The sequence below is a fragment of the Salminus brasiliensis genome, chromosome 22 (assembly GCF_030463535.1).
Source record: "Salminus brasiliensis chromosome 22, fSalBra1.hap2, whole genome shotgun sequence".
In the NCBI taxonomy this organism is placed as follows: Eukaryota; Metazoa; Chordata; class Actinopteri; order Characiformes; family Bryconidae; genus Salminus; species Salminus brasiliensis.
In genome coordinates this window covers 8,293,296-8,317,291 of record NC_132899.1, presented here as the reverse complement: position 1 = coordinate 8,317,291, position 23,996 = coordinate 8,293,296, and the positions used below count along the sequence as shown (strand labels likewise).

Genomic DNA, 23,996 nt, shown 5'->3' with positions numbered 1-23,996 from the left:
CCTAACTTCAATAATGCTCCTGTTGCTGAATGGACAGTAGAGACAGTTACTCAATCCAACGTGGAATGAACACCCTTTTACAATCCTTGATTTCAGAAGAAACAGTGAATGCGGAGGTGTCCAAATACTTCTTGATTTTGGCGAGTACTGGCAAAAGCTGTCCACCACTTCAGCATCTGTACCATCAACGCAGCCACTGCTTGTCGTAAGATATCAGTTGTTTCTGTAATGGTTTGAAGTCAATTTTAAAAGAATAGACAATGTCACCACACACGACAGCAAGACATCGAGAGATACAAAAACATTTATTAAGATTTATTCAGATTCAGGATTTAGACCCTTTTGCCCTTCATTTGTTTCATAACCTACTGAAGCTTCAACTACTTTATAATAAGTTACTTAAAGGTATCATTAATAATTTTTTATATTACTTTTATATGACGTGTATTGTTTACACCAGTTAATAAGAGGTAAATTATAAGCCCTTAATCACAACATGGTCAACAAAACCTAAACATTTTCAGGTCAATTTTGAGGAAATTAAAAAAAGTAAAAGAAAGTAGATCTGCCAGGATTGAGGCTGCTGTTGCATCGTTTACACTAGTTAATGAACTGTATAGTTTACATCAATTATTCAGAGGTAAAATATAATCCCTTAAATCACAACATGGTCAACAAAACCTAAAGGTAGAAAATCCAGGTCCGAGTAGAAGTTCAGCAAAAAAATAAAAATCAGCTGTTATGGGGAGGAATTTTACTTTCTGGACCTAAACATTTAGTTAAATACTTTTTAAATGTCAGTGGTCCGGACCACACTCTTAAAAATAAAGTGATTTAAAATAATAATAATAATAATAATTGCATAATTCTTATTATTGTAATTCTTATTATTGTAATTCTTCTTATTATTATTATTATAAATACAATGTCATAGAACAGCCATTGTGGTTCCCTAAAAATGCTTAATGGGTCTTAGGTAAATGTTTTATTTGTTAGATCCAAAGGTAAAATGAGTACAGAACAGTCACACTACTTGAATGTTTTTTTAACCTTTACAAGGTTATTTTACACTGAAATCAAAATGTGCAGAGCTAAATAAAGGCTGTATTAAAGCTGTATAAAAAGTCTAAAACAAAATAAAAAAAATCACATCCAGAAAGTAAAACCCCACCAGCTGCCTGGACAGCACTGCTACAGCTTAGCTTTTCATTATAATTTAATACTTTATAATAATTAATAATCACTTTACATTGTTGTTACATGTTCATATGTTAAAAGAATGGCATGTGTACATCAATTAAATTGGAGGCAAGATGTAATCCCTTAACCACAACATGGTCAACAAAATGAAAAAAATTAAAAATCCAGAGTAAAAATCCACTTTTTCAGCGCCCGGGCAGTTGGAACAAAATCCTGGGTAGATTTTTACTCTCTGGATTTTTCATCAAAAAAAAAAAAAAAAAAAAAAAAACAGCCTGGAGGTGAGAATCAAAGGAATTGTGTCTAAATACAGATAAAATACTTTTCTCAGTCTCAGTATGTATGTAACAATGCAAGACTCACTGCATGTCTGCCTTCTGCATTAAGCATTGTGGTTCATTTCATTCTTCTGTGAGAGAAAATATTGGGAATATCTCTTTTGAAGAGAAGCAAAAGATGTTCTTCTATGGGATCGTCCGAAGTGCTCTTCATGGCACCTTTATTTTTAAGAGTGTGGGACAGCCAAGAAAGGAAAAATGCTCAAGTTCACATCAATTAAGATTCATCCAAGGTCACATATTGCACTTTATACAACCAAACCGACACCAAGACACCAAGAGTGAGGCCCAATGAAGCCCAGTGAAGCCCAGTGAACCTCAGTGAAGCCCAGTGAACCTCAGTGAAGCCCAGTGAAGCCCTGTACTCACTGGCAGATCACTGAATCAACTGAATCAAAAGTTTTCACTGTGTTTTTCCCCACTGCGGTAAAAGTGTTCTTCACAGTCTACCAGTAACCATGTCAACTACATACTCATTTCACTGTTCCTTTCTCAAATTAATCACGAGTTTACAGTAATCGCCATTAAAATAAAAAAAAAACAAACCCAAACAAACCAAAAACGTTAAAAGGTTTCACTGAAGTGATTTAATGTCTTTGGTTGATTATATCAGTGTGATGTATCTCTGCTAAAACTTTAGAAAACTGGTAAGTCATTGCACAGTGCTCCAGCATGCACGCACACACACACACACACACACACACACACACACACACACACACACACACACACACACACACACACACACACATGCACACACACGCCTCTTGCTGGCAAGTGAATATCGTCAAAATCTAGTCTAAACATGTAAAATGCTCTTATTTTGAGATTGAGAATACGATCAGACTAACTACAGCTGTACTTCTTTTTTCCACTGCTGCTCATTTTGCTCATTTCAAGAAATACTGCAGACAATTTTGCTTAAAAGCTAAATATTTTCATGCTTTAAGAAGAAAAGGCTTTGATGAAGTGTGTAAACGTCAAGGTTACAAAATGTGCTGTTAATAATAAAGTCTACATATGGAACAAAGCCCACTTTAAATTCAATATTCATGTGAAGCTAACAAACTTCCACAGCAGCTAAGCCCCACCTCTTTACTCTAAAATTATAAGGAGTGTTTCAGCCTGGACTGCTTTTAGAAAAAAAAGCCCAATAAAGCCAATCAGAATCAAGCTCATTTAAAACAGCCTGTTTAATATACGAAATTCTCTCGTATATCAGAAAACGTTCTATTGATGTACTTTAAGCTAATGACTCTCTGGAGCAGATAAACATGAACCTATCGACACCATGCTGCCTAATGTCGGGCGTGAGATATAGAGGGGTATAACCCCCAGCCCCCAGCACTGAGCTGTGGAGCAGTGGAAGAGCTGTGTTCTCTGGAATGATGGTGGTGCTCCATTCAATACTTTTAGGATGATTTGGGGATAAGCTGGGGTGGTGATCATCCAACATCCAGATCTCACTAATGATCTTGTCTGGTCTAGCCTTCCCAGGACAGTAGAGACAATTACTCCAACAAAAGCAGCATAAAGTCTTTTTAATACATCTGGTTTTGGAAGATACAATAAATGAGCAGGTGTCCCAATACTTTTGTCCATATAATGTATATGGGACAATATGGACCAATTAAAACAAGCTAAATTATCAGCCAGTGGAAAAAGACATTATACAGATAAAATGACTTGAGAAAAATGCTCTAGAAATAAGTTAATTATAACAATCTCAACGTAAGAAATATTACATAGTCAGACTAGTCTCACACGCATACACACACATACACACACATACAAAACCGCACTCTCACGAATGTGGAATCAATTCAGCACTTAAATCGTAAGGCATCTTCATCTTAAGGCATCCTCTAGTAACAGATCGTATCAGAGGTCTTACTGGCTGTTCCTCCTTCATGCGGTCTTGCCCTGATCTGAAATTACTGGACAGGTTCAACCCACACAGCCAACCCACTGGCCCAAATTCACTCACTCTCTGGCTTCAGTCAGTGCCAACCATTACTATCCTATTTCAACCATTTAATGGAGCTCTTGCTCCTCCTTTGGAGCAGTTTATCCAACTGACGAAGGAGTTCAGATCTCGCAAAGCACATCCTGTGTTCACTACGAAATTCTCCTGCCCCCAACTCAGTCGTTTATCTCTCCAAATTCCCTTCAGTCCTTCAAGGTTATTAGAGAGTAGAGTAGGAGAGCAGGTGTCCAGTACAAGTTAATAAACAGCAGGAGGCAGGAGGTTTAGTCGTGGCAGCTCTGATACACAGCTCACAGCGTGAGCTGTGTGTTGGGAGGACAGTCTCCTCCCAACTGAGGGGAGTAGGAAAGGAACCAGATTCCTTCTAAAACACAAACACAGTTCCTGAGCAACATTACAAGGGTTCACGGTCTCCCAAGTTAAACGGTCAATAAATAAAAATCTTGAAGTAAAGGAAGAAAAAAGAAACACAAAGAACAACAACAGAAGTCTTGCCTTCACCTTCGACAGCACGTAGAGCTGGGCTAGGCCAACTCCAGCAGCCGTATAGCATCAGGGTTTTTTTTTTTGCTCCTCAGCTTATTCCACTGCACGTCCCAGGTGGGAAAAGGAAACACCTTGGCTTAGAGTTTGCAACAGATATTGTGCACTGCACGCTCACGTTCGCATGTAGAGCGTTATCAGCCCTGCCTGGTGCAGCTGCTGCCATAGCATCAGCTCCAGCCGCAAGTCGTGGTTGGCGTAGAAATGTACTGGATGGTGTGTTTTGTCATAGTAGTGGTCTGAATACTTGGAGAAGTCCGATGTCATGAAGCCATATGCGCTCACCTTTTACAAAAACAAACAAACAGAAAATGCTTTATTAATTATAAAGGAATTAAGGAGCAAACTGTACACTGATCAACCACAACATTAGCACCACTGACAATTGAAATGGAAAAACACACAGATTCTCTTAATCTACAGCAGCATCTGTCAAGGATTGGGCAGCTAGTGAACAGTCAGTTCATGTGTTCAAGTTGATGTGCCAAGGTGATGTGTCAAAAGCAGGAAAAATGAACCAGCGACAGGGTCATGGGCACCTAAGGCTCATTGCTGCCATCCATGAAGGCCCCACCTCACAACTTGGAGGACTTACCGCCCTAATGCTGCTCACCTGGGGTTGATCAGAACAATGAGCCCCAGGTGGACCATAAAAAAGGTTAGGGACAGGAACACATGGGAGCAGAGACACTAAGCTCTAAGGGACCAGTGAGCCCAGTAGAGCCCCTTTTGGGTCTTAGAACTATGTTTGTTGGAGTTTGGTTTTGGTGTTGGTGACGAGTGGGGTAAAAAGGTCCCTTCGGGGTTTGCTCTGGGATTGAGCTCATCTGTGTCCGTCTCTGTGCTTTGTTGAATGCTGGGTCACAGTGGCCACGCCTCTTCCCCGAGGGTTGTGCCACAGTAGACCACCTGAACAGAATCAGTCTGATACAGCGTGACTGTGGAGGAGCCAGGTCTTCCCTGTAGTAATTGGTCAATATTTTGACTATTCTATAAATACAACAAAAAAGACATTATAGATACATTTTATCCAAAAATCTGAAATTATAATTTCTGCTATAGTGTTTTTGCTAAAATCCTTCCTTTTAAATTTTTTTTTTAATTATTATGACTGGGGTCATTTGTAGGTGCTTCTGAAAATACACAGGTATTCTGTGATATTAAGCATGAGATGATTTTGAAATATCGGCACTGCATCTTAGTCAAACAAGTGGTTAACCCAGTTCTACACTACATTTTTAATATGCGGAGCAGCTCTGGTTTTACAAGCTCCAGCTACAGTTCTGTAGTGTGACCTTGAGTGTGATGTTTGTACAGCTGTTTTAATATATTTGGTTTAAGCTCCTAAACACGTGGACTACATATGTACCTAGGATACCAGAGATACAAACACAGAAATGAATAAAGATGCTATTCTAATATACAGAGAGCCATCATGAGAGCCAACCTGGTCACTCCATGCATCTTGAGTATTATGAAAATATATGGATAAGTCAAAGCTACATAAAAACTGCAAGTGTAAACACAGCCAAGACTCATTTAAACCAGATACAAATCTTAGCACTCAATCCACTTCAGGAGGCGGTCCGAGAAGCATTTGAGCCACGTTATAGCAGTGTAAACACATCCGTCTCACCAGGACACCTCAAAGAGAACAGGTGTTCCAGTGTATTATAGTATGTTATACTGTCACAGGTAATCACTAAGCTCCCCTAAATTTATAACCATCCACAAATTTTTGCTATTAAAAATGTATTTGTATTTAAACTTATAATATTAAAAAATATTTGTTAAGGGTTTCCCAATCTGATCCAGCGGATCGGGGCTAGTCCAGGCATATTTTAATGGATCGGACATCTGCTATTTTAATTTTAGTGTTCAGAGCGTGTTATGGTGTCCTTGAGGCACCAACAATATCACTGTCCAGTCGTCAGCAGTGTACACTTTTACAGAAGGTAAATGAAAGAGTTGAGAGTCTGCAGTGTGGAGCTAGTTTACAGTAGAACATGAAAACAGACCATAATATCAAGATAATATAAGATAATCCTTTATCAGTCCCACAGTGAGGAAATTCTCAGTGTCACAGCAGCAAAAGATAGCAAGACACTCAGATGCAAAACGTAGATAAATTACCACTATATACACAATATAAATAAAAGAATATTATTTATTTAAAAAACAAACAATGGAAACGATAATATTATTTACATAATATTTGACCCTTTATAAAACTCTCACTGAGATGCTCTGTTTTACCAGCGGGAGAACCGCACACCTTTTTCTGTTTATAAACCAGCACTGAAGAGCCCATTCAGAACCAAGTGGAGGCCAATACACACACAGCACATTCTCCCACTTCACACCAGTAGACCAACAACAGATATTGGTCCAGATATTGGTGTACCAACACACACACACACACACACACACACACACACACACACACACACACACACACACACACACACACACACACACACACCAGCTCATTTGATCTACACTGTGGGACTCTATTAATTACATAAAAAGAAAGATCGGACCTGTATCGGCTAATTCTCAGCATTAAGAGACTCAGATCAGATTGGCAAAAAAAGGATACTCCACCACATTCACAGATATTTTCTTGGTTAAATATTAAGAGAAAAACATGCTGGTGGCTGTTTGCATGGAGTGCGGAGTGGTTGATCATTCACACGGGAGTGTCAAAATGCATAACTTGCTGCTACGGTCAACACAGGAGGACATGATCATCCTAAAACCATTGAAGCCTTGAAGTTGGATTGGTTTAGAGACTGAGGGTCATTCTTAAAGAAGTTTAAAGCTTGTTCTCTCTTCTGACTCCTGAAAGTCAATTAAAAAGGGCAAAAATGCACAAGGATGACATTTTAACAAAATTATAAATAATGGAAGTATATTTGTATATTTATCTTATAGGGCTGTCTGGCTCGATTCCTTCAAGGAAATCTATGTGACAACATATGCTGGTGGTTCACTGCTGAGGCGAGCTGAAGCTCAGAAGTGGTAAGTTAGGCTAATAATAACGAGGTTTCAGAAAAGGTCCAAAGTAGGGAGACACTTTTAAAGGAGAATCCTAATAAACTGCGTTCTGAGTTCTGAGATAAACTGAGTTCTTTCTGCAAGAATTCATTCATCATTCAACAACACTGAACATGACCATCCTCAAATGATCTGTGCAGATTTACTGCAGGCAATACCTTTATGTGCAGGACTGGGTAAAGATATGTGTTCTGTAAATCTCTGCTGGCCCTGTCCGAACACAGGAAAGTATGACCACACACACCTTCCCTGTGATTTCTATAGGCCAGGCCAGTCTTTCCTTTTAGACTCATTAGCTGCTTGTTGTTCAGGGTAAAGTTTGCTTTTTCATTTTAAATATTTCAGAATCTAAATCACAAGAGTTTGATTATTTATTTGTTTCCATCTAAGATTTATTCATATTTAATGAGAAATACTTAATTACTGCAATAAATAGTTGCTGCAAACCTGTAGAAGACGAAAGATTATTATTATTATTATTATTATTATTATTTCAGTGGCGATTTGTTTACCTAAAATAAATCTAAACATGTTATTTTATTTGAGTATTTATGAGTTTGTATGTTTAAAGAGAAAAACAGTAGACGACTGATCCTGTTGAAGAAGTGATTCTAATAGGTATAAGAGTTTTTTAATTTTAAACATAAACACATGCTGCTGTCTGTCTCAATGGTCCACAAATCTGAACAGACTGACAGAATTTGGAGTTGGGTACAGCTCTAATCACAACCTATATTTACTCTGCATGAATATTAAAGCTTAATTAGGGGTAAAGTGTGCAGTGATGCATTTGATTGTCGCAGTTCATTTTATTGCCGTAACTAAAACTAAATATCTTAATCATACACACCATAGTACCAATGGAGGGATGCTCACTCTAGAGCTCAGCTCTAGTAAATCAGATTGTAAAGATTGAGAAAGAGAGATCTCACCTGGTCACAGGTATGAAGAGCTGCCAGCAGCATCACAGCTCCTGTTGATGGCCTGTAGATGTCTTTGTATCTGGTGCTGAGCATGTGTGAACGTAGAAACCTACAGCAGAACACAGAGAGAGAGAGAGGGAGGGAGAGGGAGAGGAAGAGGGAGAGAGAGAGAGAGAATCAGCATTTTGGCCAAAAGACTCCACTTCTGTGTCCATATATACAGTTTTACACTCCAATAGAGGTCAACCGTGGGAGCTCCAGCATCAGAACACAGGGCCACTGTCCATGTATTATTTGTATAGAGGTCCATTCTCAACAGCTGTGATACAGACATAAGGCTGGGTAGTGTGGGACACTGGTATACGGGAGTGTACAACAGCTGCACTAATCTGAACATTTCAGTAATTAGTCAGTGTTAGGTTCAGAGTATATTACCATGCAGAAAGTATGGTGCTGTAGTCTAAAACTGTCCACTGATGAAGGGCTAGTTTTACCACAAACTGTCCACAAATAAAAATTTGCACACCATGAACACTCTTTAAAAAGTAGGGTGCTACAGATGGTTCTTTGAGGGATTCCATAGAAAAACACTTTTGCTTTCATAAAGAATCATGTTTGACTCAGTGGTCTAATGCGCTGCCAGTATGGCTGGGGGGTAGCAATCCCGAGTCATGCCGCTTTGCCATCAGCAGCCAGAGTCTGAGAGAGCACAACTGGCCAAACTCTCTCCAGTGAGGGTAGACAGCCCTCTCCCCTCATCACTCCTAAGGCGATGTTGGCCAGCAACAACTCCTAGGGTCCGGAGCATTGCTAAGTGCTCCGGACACACATTGCTAAGGAGGAGCTACCAACAGGTGGGTAAGTTGGCAGAACCCAATTGGAAGGAGGGGGAGGGTTGTACAATTATTAGAAAGAATCATGTTTGTAATGGAGATAATAGTGAGTCTGAAGGACCTTTCAATTGATAAAGAACCAAAGTTTTAAAGCATTAGAATGCTCCTCCACACATCTCCAAACATACCTCTTTATGGTACCAAAAGGGCTTCTTCAATGGCATCACTTAAGGAACCATTTAGAGTAAGGGTGGAGATATGAAACGAACGGGGTTCTAATAAATAGAGTGTCCAGGGAGTAAATAATCATAAATAATCACAATAATATTGTACATTATCCAACAGAAGCCTGTTCAGACTGTATCTCTCACCTGTTTCTAAGGTAACGGATGAAGTCTGGATGGTACATTTTAAATTTCTCTACTGTCACATCCTCTCCAAAATAAGGAGGTGGCCTGAGGGAAAAGAACAGGAATCTGTCTTAGAATAAATAATTTCATTAAAATGCTGAAAACACACACCATCAGGGATAGTTACAACACTGTGCAAAAGGTAAAGAACACTTCATTCATATCCAGTCAAAACAGCAAAGTTCAAGTACAAGTTGTTCATTGTTCGGGTGATATTTCTGAGAAGATTAGACTGAAGGTAATCCACTTGTAAAAGAAATAAGTAATAATAATAAAGTAAAGAGCAAACAGACAAATAAGAAGAATATTTGATCAAATCAAACATTAAAGCCATAAAAGCTACTAATGGCCTAATCACTCTAGAGTTCACACCTCAACATCACTGAATGTGTTTGGGTTGACTTGGATGGTGAGAAGCAGAAACTGCTTTAGGAATGAAATTTGACTAAATTTCCTTACTGATTTCTGCAGATACATTGACAGTTTGACGACCTCATGAAGTGACACATGCGCAACGTTCTCTTTGCGTAACAAGACAGTCAGTGAGTGTGTGAACATGCAACCTCATTTGCAAAATGCTGGTATGCTTGGTTAGTGCTTGAGACTAAACCAGCGTGTTATAACAGTGAATGATTTGCTTCCAACACATTCAACAATTCACACACTTTAATTAAACGTAATATGACATTTAATTAGTTCAGACCCTATTTCTAAAACAAAGTGATGAAATGCACATTATGAAACTGCTGCTGTGACATATGTTGCATCTGGAGTTTAACCCATATATGAAACACTAATAAGCTGCCAAATTAACTTAATTCATTTAATATTTTGAACAACAGTCAGAACTGGGTGTGGGCTCTTATGCGTTAATGGCTGCATTGACTGGAAACGATGTAAATGAGGGGTGGTCTCTAACGTCTGTACAGCATATTTTCTGTTAGACTTGACAAAATTGTTTACTTAGGACTCTTCTCTGGCCCCTGTGTAATCGGAGTGTGTGTGGCTGCCGCCCTCATGAGGATATAGTCACGGTCATGATCAGGCAGAAACACATATCTGGTCTCCTAGATGGGAGGAAAAAAAGAGTGTGACAATCAAGTCTGTACTTTTTCTGGTCTTATGTCCCTAAACTTTATAGAATAGTGTTACATTTTTTCCTCATGTTTATTTTCAACCAATGCAACCAATAAAATGAAGCACTTAATTAAGGAGAAACTATTTTTCTCAGCAATAAGAGTTTTTACAGCAGAAATGCAGGAAAACAAATACAGTAAAAGTAACAAGAGCTTCTCATTCTGAAGAAAGTAGTGAGATCTTGTGAGCTAGTCTGAAGAACAGAGCTCGGTTCCTACAGGTTTCTCCTGGAAGCCCCCCAGTCCAGCCAGCACAGCGTGGTTATGTTCAATTTCACCAGCAGCAGCAGCAGCAGCAGCAGCAGCAGCAGCAGCTCACCTGATTTACCATCATTAAGCCCTGATTTACCACCAAACCAGGTGTTGATCTGAGGAGAACTCTGAATAATACTAGACTATGAGAACTTTGGAGATGTTCTAATGAACACAGTGATGGAGAACCACACCACCTTCTGTAGGAGTGTTATTAGAATTTTTATATATATATATATATATATATATATATATATATATATATATATATATATAAACATTGATTAAAGAGAAATTGATTGAATAAAGATAATGGCTTGTTACCTTATCCACAGGAGGGCCCACGTAACCCACACCAGCGTAGCTTCGCATTGAGTTGCGCAAGGTGTTGGTGGAGAAGGTGTAGAGGGATGTGCGCCTGCCGACATCCTTCTCAAAGCCTTTAATAACCGCGCCATTCACCCTAAACAAGGTAGGAATGAAAACAAATTAGCAGGCCTCACACAGTGGGCTACCTTACATTACTGATGAAGAGAGACCTTTCAAGTTAAAATGAAAAATGTGAGTATTGTTATGTCTGTTAGAAACATGCCTACTCACTTCTTATAGAAGTGACAGTAGTGAGTCTCTAGAGTGAATTGTACTAGTTTAAAGACAAGATCTCCTCCACCCCCTTCTGATGTTGTAACTTAACGGTAGAAGAGAAAACTTTGACAAGCTAGTCATGGCATGTCATGGGTCATGGGTACAGGCCGTTTTAAAAATTGTGCAAGAAAGCTAATGTTACTACCATCACACCTTTTTAGGCTTTAACTCACTGTTCATCATTTCATCAGTTTTATGATGTGTGTGTAAGGCATGCTGGGTATTATGGTGAGAAAACACTGATTAATAATAAACACAAAAATACATAAAACCCACAGGGCTGAGGGGCGTGGTGCTGAGCTACAAAATATTACATAACATGACCAGTAATGTTCTGCAGTTAATTTACATGGTGCCTCCCATAATGCCTTGTTCAAGTGATTTTGTGTTTGTAATGTTTGTGTAGTAATTTATTCATTAGAGAAAGAGCAGAGTGTGTTTGGCTGATAGGTTACAGTGTTTTGGGTTCAAGTGATGGTCTACTGCACCTTTAAGAACAGTTTGTAGAGTTTTTGTGTTAAGGCCCATCTGCCATCACTGGGATTTTAGAAGGAATGGTTAACTCTGGGTGATTTACTTGACTTTAAGAGGCAGATCATTTAGTCCTATTCATGAACAGTTGTTTCTCTTTTGTTGGTCTGCAAAATATTTCCCATTCTAGAATATGAAATATTAAAGTTTTAGGCCAAAATGACCCTTTTCACATTTTCCATTGGTACCCAGTGTTAAAAGGCATGCACTTAGCCCAGGTTTTCCATCTTCAAGCAGGCCAGATCCCTCTGAAGGATTTGTTTACTATCTGAGATGGGCTTATATTACCTGAACACAAACTAGGCTTTAAAATATGAGGAATCTTCAGATGTGTCAAGGGCTAAAGTCTATGTTTAAGACTTGGAAAAGAGCACCAATAATCAATAAGGACTGACTAAAACAAAGGGCTAAAGAGAAAGAGTAACGATCACCTGGCAACGATAACAAGAAGGGCAGGGCAAGATACTGAGAACACCAGGGTACACTTAGGAGCACTATGTGTCCAAATATTTGTGGACACCTCTTCTAAAGAATGCATTCAGCTGCACCCATTGGGGACACTGATGAGCAAATGCACACATACAGCTTGTCTAGTCTCTGTAGGGAAGCATTCCCAATAGAATAGGACTCTCTGGAGCAGATATAAACCAGTTGACACCATCCCTAAAGCCAGGCGTGAGCTACAGGGGTATAAAGCTGCCCAACATTGAGCTGCAGAGCAGTGGAAATGCTCAAAAAACAAAAACTTTAATGACTCTGACTTCAGAAGAAACATTTAATGAGCATGTGTCCCAATACTTTTGTCCTTATAGCATATAAATAAATGTGCACTCCTAAAAAGACTCTCTTAAACATCTCACCTGAAGATATAATCGTGCTGGTCAATCTCCTGGCCTTTCATGGACCCATTCAGGATTCCTCCATTTCCTATTACAGCACAGCGGATACAACGTGACCGGTTCTCTCTTTTCTCCCAGTCATCAAACATCTGCCAGTTGGCTGAGGTGTTCAAGATGGCCAGTGAGTTGTTCAGGACTGTAAAGACATCAAAACATACAATTCAGTAATATTGTATTAGCTCTTTTGATCAAATATTGACTATTGGCATGCACCGGGATAGTAAATATTGAAGGGCTGGCCAAGTCTTTGTACCAGTGTTTACATACTGTCTGCTCATCCTCAGGAGATTAAGCAGGTTATTGCAACACAACAGCTGTAAGATTTAGTCATCTCTGGTTAAGTCCTTGTTTCCCACCCACATTCCTAACAGCTTAACTGCCTTAATATACTCTTTAGATAAGTGTTCATTTATTAAAGATTATTTAGTGACTAAACAAACAAGCAACAGAAAACAGCATTTAAAAAAAGTGTCTGCAATCAAAGTATGAAATCCTTTTGCTGCTGTGATCATTTAGAAAGTACCTAAAACAACACACCTGCTGAACATGACTTCATTTTATAACTGCTGCAATTCGGTGGGTAAAATTGCGAATCTGAAAATGCAGTGAAGCTGTAGCAACCTTCCAGTTTAAAATCCCCACTGTGATCAAGACCATCACGACAGTTTTCAGACTGTTATAGCAGATTCTCAGTCATGGGTTCTCGCATGCTTGGCACGGTGGCTTATGATAAGGCATGACACTATATTATTATAAATTGGTATATAAAAGTTAAAAAATGGTTAGGCAGTTACAAATAACACCAATTAACACCAAATAACACAAATGTTAATGGGTCAAATTGAGGCACAAGCCATACTTTAAGTAGGAGATCTTATGAAAGTTTAAGATAAGTCACTGTCTCTGAAAAGAGTTTTAGAGGTGACCAAGTTTAAAATCACTTGGCATCAGCTCTGTTGCAGGGCTCTTTACTGAAAGAGTGACTGTACAACAGCATACTAAGAAATCTACATACAATATCTGTAACAAGCTTCACATAAATAGATTTCCTTTTTTAAACTTCAAACTAAAACAACCAAAAATACTCATGTGTATCAGTGCTATCATGGTGCCAACAGAAGAAATCGGCATTATTGTAGAGGTGTATTTTTACCTATTTTGCCTTCAAACTGAAGGCCTAACTCTAATACTCTATTAAGTAGAAAAATCAAGTAAAATATTTTTTCTTTCTCAATCAGTATTCCAATTATTCTATTTGACTCATTTACAAATGTATCTAAAGAGCTTCTAAAAGAAAAGAAAAAAAAACAGGTGGTCAACATAATGAATTTTTGCAGGTGCCACATGGGATCAGAATCATATCAGTATCAAACAAATGTTTAGACTTGATCGATATTTCAATACAAGAATAATCCAACCATGTAGCGAGCACTCACCTTCAATATCCACACTGCCCCATCCGTGGGCTCCTGGAAAGCGGCTTAACCGCTGGTATTCCTTCTTGGAAAAATGCTTAGCCCACTGTAAGACCGGCACATTCCCCAGAAACCTTTCAGCGAAGGCCGTCTGAGACAGCTTCTTCCGAATGCTACTGGGACAGCTCTGAAATGCAGAATGAATGAGTTCCGTCAGCAAAACGTTGAAGGTAACATTTCATTTTACTTGTAAAATTAGTCATAATAGACACATTTAGGTTTCGAGGTGTTGGCCATATCTTTTCATCTATGTGGGCGTCCACATTGAAAACAATCATATTTTGTCAAAAACACATAAGCAAGTCTATCTGAGAACTTCTTGTAGCTCCAACTTTATCTACACACCTAAACCATCTATGCTAACGAACAATTAAAGGGTTGATGAAAGAAAAGTTAAAGTTAAGTAAAAGCAAATTTAGTTTCCAAAGAGCATCTTTGATTAACATGATGTTTTTCTTTGGCTTGGTGCAGGAATGAATGCAATTATTTTATTGGTGCACAACGAGATCAGAACCAAAGCAGCATCAGTCGGCTGATTTGACTGATATTTTAAACTGATATCTGATAATGTATTTATTGAACAGCAGAAACATTTGTACATAAAAGGTACCTCAAAGTGTTCTAAAAAGATGATTCTACCAATGGTTGCTTACAGAATCATAGAAAAATAAAAAGAGAAGCATGAAGAATCATTAATAAAATTTTAAATAACCTTTACATAACATCAAAAAGATTCCCTACCAATTTAGAAATTCTTCCAGGAGCCTATCGGTGCATTATATTATAATAATTATATTTCTCTGTAATAGTCATTTAGATTGGTCCTACTTTCTGCATTCCGTAATCATTTATGGCAAACTGAAGATACTTTTGTAAATGTTTGAGCACCCCTGATTAAATGATTTTGAATTTGTTAGGTGAAAATGTGGAAAAAATGCTCTACAAAGCATCTGAAGCATAATTACTGAACATTTGCTTAGATTACCAAATAAACACGTTTGCAAAATAATGCCACATAAATAGACACCCCCCCCCCCTACATAAATCGATGTAAGTTTAATAAGTTTTTTGTAAGAATTGCTTGGTTTTTTTCCCCACATTTTTCCAGCTTTCTACCACAGGTCAAACAAAAAGTGTTTACGAAATCGACCAAATTTTTATGCTTATCTGAGAATAAAGTCATCGTGGAGGCAGCAGAACAAAAAGCCATCTGTAGAAAGGCTGTGTTTTCAGACATGATTCCTCAGTGTTTTAAGTCACGTCTGAGCCATACACTGCTTTTGTTGATTTAGGATTGGTCAGTGGATGAAGCCAGCACATTCTTTTCCCCTGACAGCGCCAGGAGAGTTGGAGTTCACGCTGGCTGGATGACGTGTCCAAAAGATCTCCTTTTTGACAGCTTTGTTTGGAATTCTCACTTTTTGAGCCTCGCATGGTTATCAACACAGTCATCCTTTTTTGCCGGTTTTCACTTTTTGGCATAATGTGACTCTGGCAGTTGTTCTTTATATTGTGTCACTGAAATTTCACGATTACGATGGACCAATAGAAATGCTCCAAAATGACTTGAAACAGAATATTTTTACATATACTTCCATTGAAAGTTACAGAGGTTTTTTTCCCTCTCCTGTAAAGTTGCTGTTTTGGAGAGACAGTTTTTGCATGGCAGTGACAAAATACAACATTCCCTTTATTAACTTAGAGAACAAACAAGCCATTCAAAATAATGGCGGATAACTGCTTGAACGCGCAGGTGTGTGGCTTACGCAACATCCATCCATGTAGCAAAACAACAGGGACAAAATCAGGGACATAATTTCAGCGGTTGCTGCTAATCATTGACTGTTTCTTGAGATCATTTGCAAATATGGGTCCTATTCCAGACCACATATTGCAGATGGGGGAAAACACACCAGGGTGGAGTTATTTTGACTGTGTAGACCAATGGACCACACCAAGTACACACAGACACACTGAATAATGGTTGTAAAATGTATCTTTTATTGTCCTGTTGGCATATCCAAACATATTGAGAGGCGCCTTAATGTTCAAACCTCCAGTCTGCCACATCAGAACAGGATCCTCTACCAGATTACCTGAAGACTCACCCTGCCCTTGCACAGGGTCTGAGCTCAGCTCTTTGGTGAGGAACATTAGTGAATACTGCAGAGACGTTTGCTTCATATTAAAATGACTAATTCACTTGGTTTTCAACAGGGTTCCAAAATCCACATTCCTGTGGTTATGAGCACATACAGCATTAACAGGGGTGGGAAAAGGCAAAGAAAAGGCTGTGCTTATGTGAAACCTTGGAACCAAGGATATAAAGGGAAAAAGTATCCAGTTAAGGATTGTATTTGAGTGCATTGTGTATTCTATATGAAGTCTGTGATTCAGCAACTAAGCAAGACTGATCCACAAATTATCAATTAGATAAATAAAGGTCAGTTTCATTTTACATTGATCAGAATTTGTATGGATGTATTAATAGTAATAATTAACACATAAGAACTTGGCCGACTGGTACTTTGAAGCTAAAATGTAAGCCAGTGGTCACCAGGGACGTGAACCAACAGGATGAAGGGAGACCTACCTTTTTGTTGGTTTTACGCCCAAACCCTAGTCTAACGCTATGTTGACATGCTAGTTGGAAGATCCTGCCTTCCATTTGTGAATCTGGAATTACGAGCACATCACGCTTTAAGTGGAGAGTCATGAAAAATGGTGGCCATTGTCGCATTAATGACTTGCACCTCAATGACAGTAGTAATTTGCTATATATATATATATATATATATATATATATATATATATATATAGCACTAACCACCATTATAAGAAGCTGCACTGTTCAAACTACAGAATTATGTACCATCCAGTACTGATTCGTATGAACCCTCCAGTACCAACTTCCGAGGCAGGACCTAGTTTCACCATAATCCCGATAGCATGTGAACAGTCATTAAACAAAAAAAAAAATTAGTTGAAATTAGTAATCAGAGCTGGTAGTGCAAACAGAGTTGAAGTTCAAGTCTGCATGAAGGATGGTCTTGTGGAGCAGCGCTGGGTCTTAAATATATAATTCAGTAAAAGGTAAAAGGTAAAAGTATTCATTTTTAATCTCTGATCTTTTAAGATAATATCTAAATGGTTCCCCAGAATGAAAAAAAAAAACACTTTTCCAGAGTATAATTCAATAATGAAAGTTTGGTAAATAATAGTGAAACAACAACAACAACAACAACAACAACATATTATTATTATTATTATTATTATTATTAATAATAATCCTAAGGTTCATTAACTGAAAAACAAATCAGCAGAACCAAAACGGGTGTAAAACAGACCAATTTTACAACTCCAGTCTTAACTCATTACATTTCCCTCCCCAAACTGACATACACTCAGTCCACTATTGAAAGCTCTAGTCAGAGCTGATGAAATGGTAAAACAATGGTAAAACAAGCAAGTTTTTTGGGTCTTATTGAGCCGAATGCTACGTCTTTTCATCAGATTTTATCAGTGATTCAAAACATATTTTTGAAACAGTAATTTGATCTTTAGTTACAAGTATTTTCATGTCTCCTCATTCATAGAGACAGAAGCCTGGTCCTTTGTGACTGTAAATAACTGCCTGGTGGCACTGCAAAGCTGGCCGCAGAGTGAAAGGACTTCCCATGAGGACTTTGAAACAGCACATCACTTCCAGACTTTGCTATTTATGGGAATACGAGTTGCTACATAAACCAGGTCTCACGACCATGGCTTTTCCTGCAACAGCATCCGCAGAAGAGGAGCTCAAATTCAGTGAAAGCCAGGGAAGCAAACGGGACTCTGTGCTAGGCTAAAAGCGAGTCGCTTTTATCAGCTTTTATCACCATCATCTGCTCCCCAGAAAATGAACTAGACTACCTCATCTGAACCAAGCTGGAGCTAAACATACATCAAAAGGGAAAGCACTGGCTTATTTTTTTTAACGGTAAGACTTAAGAAAGCTAAACACTGGGGAAATGAGTGGTGGCAAGGCTAAAAGCTGACCTGCTACAATAGCACATCAAACTTAGAGGACACAGCAAGAGAACACCACCACTATCCAGTAAGACCTGGAGATAAGTGCATGGTTAAAGCTATGCAATGCTGTGAGCAGTCACAGTGCCACAAATCAGCCAATAAAAGCAGAGCTTTTTTTTCACCAAAAAAGGAAAAGCAGAGTGTTTCAATTGGAGCCAAAACAACATAGCACCTAAAACCACGTCTAGGTCACCAACCAACCGAAGTCACATACTGGCTATTTATCTACATCAAAGAGCAATGTCAAATACTGAAGAAATGCAATGCACACATACTAGGCCACATTGTATTCACAGGAGTATAATTACATGTACCTGTTCCACCCATGATCATTAAACATGCCAACAAACTGCTGACCAAATATCTAATTAAATTGGCTGCGGAATATTCCCCATGCCATTCCCATCAATGAACATGAGCTTTGATGATGATGCAGTCTTGCAGGTGGTGACCTTCCTCATCTGTTTTAAACATTACTCCTTATTTCAGCATCTTAAGATGTTTTTATTTTGCTTTTAAAGCACTTTATATTGCCTTTGAGTAGAAGATGTGCTGGAGAAATGAACCTGCCTTGCCTTTTCCACGAGTTTCTGGCAGTAATGTTGGGTTGCCTTAAAGACTGGAGCATTTTTGTACTGTTTGGGAAGGATCAGTGAGGTATCTCATTTGATAATAACCATCTTCTTATCTTCTTATGTGGAGGGGTTTTGGAATGAAGGGAGAGTATATTTAGGGTTTGGCACCATGAGCTTGTTTGATGTACACAGAAGATATCTGATACTGTTTTGAAAACAAATATTTGAATGTTGAAAACTGCAGATCAACCCAAGTCTCAGATTAAAAGCAAAAGTAGAAACTTACAGTTTGGAAGGGAACACCATCAGTGGCGTATTGGTCTCCAAAAATGTCTGGCTCTGTAGGTTTAACAGGTTCTTGGGGAGTGCTGGCTCTGTTAGACACAGGTTTTGTTGATTGCTTGGAGGAAATTCCCCCAACAGCTTGCGTGGTGTATTTTTTGTCTTCCCTTTGGTCTTCTTGATGTGCAAGGATCAAATCAGGCTTGAGGGTTGGCAGGTAGTCTAAGGACGTATTTCGGTCATTTTGGGAGTCCGGCAGCCTAGAGGTATTAAAAATAAGAAAATTCCTTGAATTAAAGAAATAAAGTGCTGTGCAAGCTTAAATATAAAAAATACAGATTAAGAGACCCTTCATTTCTTTCTTTTCCAAGGAAAAATAAATTAATTTTCAATTGTTCAGGAGATATTTCTATGATTATGATTGTTGTTTGTTTATTTATTCATTTCCCCCTGGCCATTTTCGCCTCAGTTTTCACTGACTAACTACACTGTGTGCAGAATTATTAGGCAAATGAGTATTTTGATCACATCATCCTTTTTATACATGTTGTCCTACTCCAAGCTCTACAGGCTTGAAAGCCAACTACCAATCAAGTAAATGAGAAGGGGTGTGGTCTAATGACATCAACACCCTATATAAGGTGTGCTTAATTATTAGGCAACTTCCTTTCCTTTGGCAAAATGGGTCAGAAGAGAGATTTGACGGACTCTGAAAAGTCAAAAATTGTGAGATGTCTTGCAGAGAGATGCAGCAGTCTTGAAATTGGCAAACTTTTGAAGCGTGATCACTGAACAATCAAGCGTTTCATGGCAAATAGCCAACAGGATATTCGCAAGAAACGTGTGGGAAAAAAAGGTGCAAAATAACTGCCCATGAATTGAGGAAAATCAAGCGTGAAGCTGCCAAGATGCCATTTGCCACCAGTTTTGCCATATTTCAGAGCTGCAACATTACTGGAGTATCAAAAAGTACAAGGTGTGCGATACTCAGGGACATGGCCAAGGTAAGGAAGGCTGAAAAACGACCACCTTTGAACAAGAAACATAAGATAAAACGTCCAGACTGGGCCAAGAAATATCTTAAGACTGATTTTTCTAAGGTTTTATGGACTGATGAAATGCGAGTGACTCTTGACGGGCCAGATGGATGGGCCCGAGACTGGATCAGTAAAGGGCAGAGAGCTCCACTCCGACTCAGACGCCAGCAAGGTGGAGGTGGGGTACTGGTATGGGCTGGTATCATCAAAGATGAACTTGTGGGACCTTTTCGGGTTGAGGATGGAGTGAAGCTCAACTCCCAGACCTACTGCCAGTTTCTGGAAGACCCCTTCTTCAAGCAGTGGTACAGAAAGAAGTCGGTATCGTTCAAGAAGAACATGATTTTCATGCAGGACAATGCTCCATCACATGCATCCAAATACTCCACAGCGTGGCTGGCCAGTAAGGGTCTAAAAGAAGAAAAAATGATGACATGGCCCCCTTGTTCACCTGATCTGAACCCCATAGAGAACCTGTAACCTGTGGTCCTTCATAAAATGTGAGATCTACAGGGAGGGAAAACGGTACACCTCTCTGAACAGTGTCTGGGAGGCTGTAGTGTCTGCTGTTGATCGTAAACAGATCAAGCAACTGACAGAATCTATGGATGGAAGTGATCTATTGGTCACTGATTTGTTTTTGGTTTGGAATGTCAGAAATGTTTATTTATAAATGTTGTGTTATATTGGTTTACCTGGTGAAAATAAACAAGTGAGATGGGTATATATTTGTTTTTTATTAAGTTGCCTAATAATTCTGCACAGTAATAGTTACCTGCACAAACAGATATCCTCCCCGCCAAATCTAAAAAAAAAAACACTCCAACTTCCAAAAATATTAAGCTTTGATATTTATGAGTCTTTTAGGTTGAATGAGAACATAGTTGTTGTTCAATAATAAAAAGAATCCTCTCAAATACAACTTGCCTAATAATTCTGCACACACTGTACAACTCTCCCGTCATACGGTGCTACCAATGCTAGGAGGGTGAAGGCCAAAACAGACCAATAGAAATGGGACCTCCAATAACTGTCAAAGACCTGGCAGACCACCCCCAAAACTGCTGCCACCAGATAAACGGGTGAGGGGATCTCACTTCAGATGTAAAAACATCCACAAGAGCTTCTGTCCATCCTCTCAGTGCGAGAAGATGACTCAACACTGTGGGTCTGAACAGATGTACAGAACAGAAAAGAAGACAGAAAAGAAAAACATCAAGAACAAGATCAAACATATCGGTCCAGAGTCCAGACTTCAACATCATTGAATGTGTTTGGGATTACTTTGGGATGATGAGAAGCAGAAAACAGAGTCTTTCACACAGCGTCTGAAACTGACGGACTGCTATGCTGCGTAATTCCTTTTTTTTTTATTAGAGCCTGCTCTACTTTATGCGTTTTACAGATGTGTTCAAATATAACACATACTGACCAATCAGAGCTTTGTTCTTATGCTTGCAAACCAAACAAATGAGCATCAGGATGCCAGTCTTGTTTGTAGCAGAACACAAAAGCTTATCTGACGAGCAGCTAGACGCTGACCATAAAACTGCAGAGGTTAAAGAGAATATACGAAGAACCACTAACTAGAAGAAGAACCACTTCTTCTATACGAAGAACCATATAACTATAACCACTAACTATAGGAGCAGAGAAGTGGAGATTTCAGGGAGCTGTGGGGTTTTTTTTTTGCCTCATGTACAGAGCAGGGAGGGGGGAAAAATAAACACATCACAGGAGGCGTGGAGGCCATGGAGGAAAGAATAGCAGCTGTTATATCAGTAAAGTGTGAACGCACTAAACTGGAATATTTGCTTTAAGATTTAGTTGTTGAGGTTTTGAGACAAGTTCGGTTAAATAAGACTGAAAATTCAATAAATAGAAGGTTCTCTAAATGGGAAGAGACTGTTACACATCGCTGTATGATAAAACATTGTCGGCTGTGTGGCGTGGCTGTACTGGGAAACAACACTGCCTCCCCAGTGGCATACTGGGGTTGGATTTCCCAGCTAAGCCAACACACCACACTACATTAATAGGAATCCCTGATCGAGACCCTGAAGACTACATTCTCCTTCCTGTGTAACATGATTTAAATGCAAGGGGCACTGGACAGGAACAGAAGCAATTCCATAAATGTAGATGGTTCTTGGCTGGGCTGTACAGTTCTAGGGAAAAAAAACATGACCTAGAGGACTTTTAAACTTTCAGAGGTTCTTCACACTTGCACAGACTGAGTATCCACTGAAGAGGCTTTATAGTGTACCTCACTTCAGCCCTTTCCTCTATTGCATTCAGATAAAAGAGCGTTAGAAAGGTCATGATGTTGGATGACATGAATGTTGGATGACATGGATGTTGGAGGACTCATCCCAAAAGATGGAGCAACATCCATCTTTCCAGAGAACACAGTTCCACTGCTCCACAGCTGGGGGGGCTCAATGCTGTGGGGCTCAACGCTGGGGGGCTTTATACCTCTCTAGCCTGCATGTGGCATTAGACATGGTGCCAATAGGTTCATGTTTATCTGAGTTAATTGATTAAAAGGGGTGTCCACAAACATTTGGATGTATAGACACCTATACACCAAAAAGTCAGGGCGACACAAAAACCTTTAAAATGTTTTTTTAATTTGACCATTTTTATATAATTTGGCAATAGTTCTTTATATTGTCTCAGAATTTCCCCCAATAGAAATGCTCCAAAATATTTAACAAATAAATTTCTTTTTAAATTGACTTTCATTAAGTTACAACTGTTTTCTTTCTCATATAAAAGTTGACATGTTGGAGAAACAAGGTTTTTGCTTGCCTGCAACTATATATAAAGAGAACTCCTCTCACAACCTTCACGAAAGTTAATCACAAACCAAGAATGTGACGTGGTGCCAAGTATCACATGACTAGTTAAGCTTTAATGTATGAAACCATGCAAATGTGTTAATGAACATTTTGGTTCTTGCCAACAGCCAAGGTTCAAGGAAGTTATTTGCAGATGTTGCAGAAGAAAAGAAGAAACTAGAAGCAGCACTTTTTTAACACTTTGAGCCTAAAAAAAGAAGCCATATCTATTTGCATTAGTTTTCTCAAGAAACAGCTTGAATGTTCTCAGAGAGGCTCTCTTTAAAACGCTGCAATTGAGTCAGGTTTAAACTGTTACTAACAGCTGTTAAACTTCTACCATGTAAGAGAACAAGGGAAAACTGAGAACCTGATGGCAGGACTAATAAAAAATCCCCCCCCAAAAAAACCCCACCAAAACACACACCAGTCCTAAAGCAATAAAAATAATCTCTGGAAGTCTCCAAACAATGTCCTAAACTGTTCACGTAAAGTCCATGATACCCCAGAACGGGATGAAATAACTAGGTTTTCAAGTTTTCCCAATAAAAGAGCAGGTTGTTTTCTGTAGGCCATTTTAACATAATTCCTAATTCATGTACACCTAAAATAATAGTTATTTTAAATGGTTCTTTCAATAAGAGGAACCACTTTTAGTTCTATTAAGAATCATGTTTGTAAAAGAAATGCGAGTATGAATAACCTTTGTGCTTGACCTTCAAAAGGTTCTTCACTCTCTATATCCATCTCTATTACAAACATGGGCCTCATTCACCAATATTAGCCCAAGAATGGCCTTAAATCTGTTCTTAAGAAATGTCCTAACAAAACATCTATGGCAGATTCATGATGTCTATATAAAACAACATTATGTAACAATTTTACCTTCAGAGAACAGCCTCAAAATCATCTCTACTCCACTCACTGTAATGGAGAACTACTGTTGCTACTCTTGGTTCGGC

At 38.8% G+C, this 23,996-nt stretch overlaps 1 protein-coding gene across 8 annotated transcripts in view; it reads right to left on the bottom strand.

Annotated features, from left to right (window-relative positions):
* Positions 1 to 1,437: 1,437 nt before the first annotated feature.
* st6galnac (ST6 (alpha-N-acetyl-neuraminyl-2,3-beta-galactosyl-1,3)-N-acetylgalactosaminide alpha-2,6-sialyltransferase) overlaps positions 1,438 to 23,996 on the bottom strand; it is a 29,049-nt gene continuing 6,490 nt past the window's right edge. For 7 of the 8 annotated variants that reach the window (XM_072666980.1, XM_072666985.1, XM_072666984.1 and 4 more), the window contains exons 3-10: positions 19,162 to 19,417; positions 14,191 to 14,356; positions 12,716 to 12,890; positions 11,004 to 11,142; positions 10,255 to 10,358; positions 9,253 to 9,336; positions 8,058 to 8,157; positions 1,438 to 4,353 (exon numbers count right to left, since the gene is read on the bottom strand). In XM_072666980.1, coding sequence (XP_072523081.1) covers positions 4,183 to 4,353; positions 8,058 to 8,157; positions 9,253 to 9,336; positions 10,255 to 10,358; positions 11,004 to 11,142; positions 12,716 to 12,890; positions 14,191 to 14,356; positions 19,162 to 19,417 — 1,195 coding nt within the window. In that variant the 3' untranslated portion in view covers positions 1,438 to 4,182. The remainder of the gene's footprint in view (positions 4,354 to 8,057; positions 8,158 to 9,252; positions 9,337 to 10,254; positions 10,359 to 11,003; positions 11,143 to 12,715; positions 12,891 to 14,190; positions 14,357 to 19,161; positions 19,418 to 23,996) is intronic. The other variant, XR_011978198.1, reaches the window with a different exon arrangement.